This window comes from Borostomias antarcticus (genome assembly GCF_949987555.1).
Source record: "Borostomias antarcticus genome assembly, chromosome: 19".
In the NCBI taxonomy this organism is placed as follows: domain Eukaryota; kingdom Metazoa; phylum Chordata; class Actinopteri; order Stomiiformes; family Stomiidae; genus Borostomias; species Borostomias antarcticus.
In genome coordinates, this window is record NC_140252.1 from 17,106,742 (window position 1) to 17,111,741 (window position 5,000).

Sequence of the window (5,000 nt, forward strand, 5' to 3'; positions counted from 1 at the left end):
TGATGGTGATGATGATGATGATGATGATGATGATGATGATGATGATGATGATGCTGATGAAGGAGGTGACCGGCGTGGTTATAGCGTCACCCCCTGGCGCCAAAGTGGCACTACAGAAACACTGAACAGTTTTCGTTGCCATGGTACAGCGTCATGACCAGAGGACTAGGCGTGGGCTCAGGGAAGCGAACTAGCAGCTGCGGTGGGAATACTGCTGGTTTGTTTTTAGATGATTAGAGGGCCGTACACGCTATATTGAATTTAAAAGACCAATGGCTATTTTCAGGTATTGGGGGAGGATCAGAAATGTAGCTAGCTAGTGTTAGCTAGCTTAGCTTAGCTAGGTCCGCTCCTGCTGGATTAACAAGGTTCGTGTAGGTTAGCTAGCTGACGTTAGCATGCTAGCTCTGGACAAGGGAAACAACGAAGCACTCTATAAGCACTCTATAAGCACTCTCTATACCAAAGCTAGATTTGTTTGCGAAGCTGGCGGTGTTCATTCAACCCAAGAAAGATACGGGGGTAAACCATGGAGAGCCGAAAGTGACAGACTGGTAAGAGATCTCCCCTCCACCTCTCCAGACTATCTGGCTAGCTACCTATTCAAGCAGGATGCTAACAACACAGCTAGGCTAGCTAGCTAACGGTCACATGTAGCCACTTTTACCTTGTGATTACTTTAAGTTAACATTACTTGCTGTTGTCGAGAAGATCACCAAAACTGTCATTCAGTGTTTACTATCCCTATCTCGACCAGTCGTGTTCGTGTGTCTACCAGCTAGTTAATGAGCTAGAGCTGCTATAACAAGCTGATATCTAACCTTAGCTAGATGAGATGTGGAAAGCATGGGAACGAGGTGCCAAGTTACTGCCTGACCTCAGGTTGCGTGTTGTGGTTGACTTGTTCATGACTGGGTCCTGACAGTTGTTTTTAGTTGTAATTAGGCAGGGTGAGAAGGCAGCCCTTCCTCCCTGCAGTAAAGTGTCTGTCTAGAACAGATGGAGGCTACTTAATCCCATATGTGGGAGTTATGGGGGATTCTGCATGGTAGAGTTGTTTGCTTACTCCCAAACTACGATTATGCCATTGGTATATTGTTGTTCTTTAGTGAAATTATATCCTATTGTATAGAGGAGGATGATGATGATGATGATAATGATGATGATTGTGATGAAGTTGATTTTTAATGATGAGAGGAAGACGATATAGGCTACAGTCATACCAAGCTCCAGCACAGCTCAGTTTTTACATGGACATTGTTGTCAGAGGTGAAATGTGTCGTCTGCTCTTATCCTCAACTCCCTCACATGCACATCACACAGGGCTAGACTGTAGAGATGGTGAGCTAGTGTTTACTAGGCTAAGTGGGCATAATGGTATGAGGATTGAAGCTATATGTGAAACGAGCGCCCTGTTGGCTGATGTGTGTGTGTGTGTGTGTGTGTGTGTGTGTGTGTGTGTGAGAGAGAGAGAGAGAGAGAGAGAGAGAGAGAGAGAGAGAGAGAAGAACGTCAGGTTAGCGTTGTACTGTAACCAGTAACAGCAGTGGAGTGGAGCAGCAAATCATACATCATACCTCATGGAAATTTCCACCTGATCTGTCCGTCTCTTAGTGACCAGGGAACACAATAGACCCTGAGGGCCTTGGCTAATGCTTCTGAGTCCTATTTTGGCTCAGCTCAACGTTTAGCCAACTACTAATTAATCAATCTAGCCTTAGATGAAAAGGTCATATTCACATTCCTGATACTGAATCTAGCACTATTATGGGCCTAAACACAGGCAAGCCAGGGTTTCATTTTCACAAGGAGAAAAAGACCTGGAGGCGATTGTTTCACATGATGTGATGTACTGACAGTCTCTGGTTGTGCAGCATTCCTGCTCCATAAGGACAAGATGGATTCAGAGAACATTCCCAGCCCCTACGAAGACAACCGGAATGCCGAGCAGAGTCGGCAGTCTCTCCGGAGCACGGGGAAGGATTCCGAGGTGTCATTCCGGAGTCGGAAACAGGACAAGAGCCGGGACGTGGACGAGAAGGACAGCTGCACTGGGGACCGGGCCAGAACCCAGACGCGGGATCCGGACCGGGACCGGCTGTCGGACGGCGGCGAGCGGCGCCGGAGCGACAGGTCGTCCTACTCGGAGGACTACGACAACGGCTCGCCGTCGGAACGCTCGCTCTCGCCCTACTCCCGCACGCCGTCGCCCAGTCCGCCGCGAGGCGTCCGCGCCAGGAAGGTCACCAGCAGCCCCCTCCACAAAATAGGTACGCACACACACACACACACATGCACACACTCACACATACACACTCTCACACACACATACACCCTCACACTCACAATTCTGTTCAAACTGTTCTGACAATCAAATAGTGGCTCTTGAAACTAATGTATACAAATATATTCTGAAGACGTGTAATTTTATTGTGTAATTTGTAAATTGTGTTTGAATAACTCATCTGTAATTGAGCACACAGAGGAGCCAGCAGCAACATTTCATTGAGATTGTACACTGTACTTTTACATGTGATGAATAAAGATCTGAATCTAATATATTTTTAATATATACTGTAAATAATATATATATATATATATATATATATATATATATAATGTGTGTATATAATGAACTCACCAAAACTTGATACCCTCGCCCTTCCTGTCCCCCTGCCCTCCCCCCTCCCCCCCCCCCCCCCCCCCACCTCTCTAGGTGTGCGTCGGGGCGTGTCTCGTCCGCAGCGCGTCGGTGCCCAGCCGCAGCGCCGGGGCGGGCGCTCCCAGAGCAAAGAGACGCCGGCAGCCCCGCCCAAGGACCTGGACCTGGTGGCCAAGCGCATGCTGTCGGCACGCCTCCTCAAGATCAACGAGCTGCGCAACGCCCTGGCCGAGCTGCAGCTGCGCGCAGACGAGCTGCAGAAGGAGAACCGCGTCCTCAGACAGGTAGGAGAACCACCGCGTCCTCACAGGTGGGAGAATCATTGCGTCCTCAGACAGGTAGAACCACCGCGTCCTCAGACAGGTAGGATAGGAGAACCATCGCGTCCTCAGACAGGAGAACCACCGCGTCCTCAGACAGGAGAACCACCATGTCCTCAGACAGGTAGGAGAACCGTGTCCTCAGACAGGTAGGAGAACCGCATCCTCAGACAGGTAGGAGAACCGCGTCCTCAGACAGGTAGGAGAACCGCGTCCTCAGACAGGTAGGAGAACCATGTCCTCAGACAGGTAGGAGAACCGTGTCCTCAGACAGGTAGGAGAACCGCGTCCTCAGACAGGTAGGAGAACCGCGTACTCAGACAGGTAGGAGAACCGTGTCCTCAGACAGGTAGGAGAACCGCGTCCTCAGACAGGTAGGAGAACCGCGTCTTCAGACAGGTAGGAGAACCGCGTCTTCAGACAGGTAGGAGAACCGCGTCCTCAGACAGGTAGGAGAACCACGTCCTCAGACAGGTAGGAGAACCGCGTCCTCAGACAGGTAGGAGAACCGCGTCCTCAGACAGGTAGGAGAACCGCGTCCTCAGACAGGTAGGGGAACCGCGTCCTCAGACAGGTAGGAGAACCACGTCCTCAGACAGGTAGGAGAACCGCGTCCTCAGACAGGTAGGAGAACCATGTCCTCAGACAGGTAGGAGAACCGTGTCCTCAGACAGGTAGGAGAACCGTGTCCTCAGACAGGTAGGAGAACCGTGTCCTCAGACAGGTAGGAGAACCGCGTCCTCAGACAGGTAGGAGAACCATGTCCTCAGACAGGTAGGAGAACCGTGTCCTCAGACAGGTAGGAGAACCATGTCCTCAGACAGGTAGGAGAACCGTGTCCTCAGACAGGTAGGAGAACCGTGTCCTCAGACAGGTAGGAGAACCATGTCCTCAGACAGGTAGGAGAACCGTGTCCTCAGACAGGTAGGAGAACCGTGTCCTCAGACAGGTAGGAGAACCGTGTCCTCAGACAGGTAGGAGAACCATGTCCTCAGACAGGTAGGAGAACCGTGTCCTCAGACAGGTAGGAGAACCGTGTCCTCAGACAGGTAGGAGAACCATGTCCTCAGACAGGTAGGAGAACCGTGTCCTCAGACAGGTAGGGCGATGCTCAGCTTCTGTCTTGGCCCTCGGTGGTCGGCTCCAGAATCCATGACATCTCTGACCGCTCCTTCTTTCCTGTCCGTGTTCCTTATTATACATGTCTATATAGACTGTATGTATGTATGTATGTACGTAAGTATGAATCTAATATCTAGGCATACTGTATATATAGATAATTTTTTCGCTGCTTCTTGTAATTTCTCTTGTAATTTTTCCTTGTAATTTAATTTGATCTATTATGTATATTATCTATCTATTTATTCCACTGTACCTTTCCCACTGCTACTGTACCTTTCCCACTGCTACTGTACCTTTCCCACTGCTACTGTACCTTTCCCACTGCTGAAACCCCAAATTGAAAGTACGTCTTATCTGATCTCATCCTCGCCCCCCCCAGCTCCAGGCGCGTCAGGAGAAGGCCCTGCAGCGCTACGACGACACGGAGAGCGAGATCTCCCAGCTGCTGTCGCGCCACAGCGGGGAGACGCGCGCGCTGAGGGAGCGCCTTCGCCGGGCCCTGGAGCGGGAGCGCGCGGCGGAGCGCGGCCTGAGGGAGGTGCAGGAGCAGCTGAGGAGGAGCCAGGCGGCGCTGGGGAGGCTGAGGAAGCTGGCGGAGGAGCGCGAGCTCGGGCCCCGGGAGGAGCTGAGCCGCAGGCTGGACCAGGAGAGGACGCGCGCCCTGGAGAACGAGAGCAAGGTCAAGGTAGGGGGTTCGAACGCGGCCGCCGGACCGGGGCGCTAGTAGGTCAGGTCAGGGGGAGGATGTGCGGAAAGTGTACGTTTGCTTTACGACTTGTTGTCACTTGTAGGCAGGGTGTGAATTAGGGCGGGGGGGGGGGGGCGGGGGAGGGTGGTTAGAAGAGCTATGAGGTCCCCTGAAACCACCGAACAGGAAAATTAGAGGGGGTCTCTTT

The 5,000-nt window shown here is 51.8% G+C and overlaps 1 protein-coding gene across 1 annotated transcript in view; it reads left to right on the forward strand.

Annotated features, from left to right (window-relative positions):
• Window positions 1-481: 481 nt before the first annotated feature.
• The window catches only part of lca5 (lebercilin LCA5), a gene marked incomplete at its 3' end in the record, with an annotated part of 9,516 nt that continues 4,997 nt past the window's right edge, over window positions 482-5,000 (forward strand). Inside the window, exons 1-4 of the mRNA XM_084454039.1 lie at window positions 482-554; window positions 1,875-2,270; window positions 2,717-2,946; window positions 4,484-4,789. Coding sequence (XP_084310165.1) covers window positions 1,898-2,270; window positions 2,717-2,946; window positions 4,484-4,789 — 909 coding nt within the window. The 5' untranslated portion in view covers window positions 482-554; window positions 1,875-1,897. The remainder of the gene's footprint in view (window positions 555-1,874; window positions 2,271-2,716; window positions 2,947-4,483; window positions 4,790-5,000) is intronic.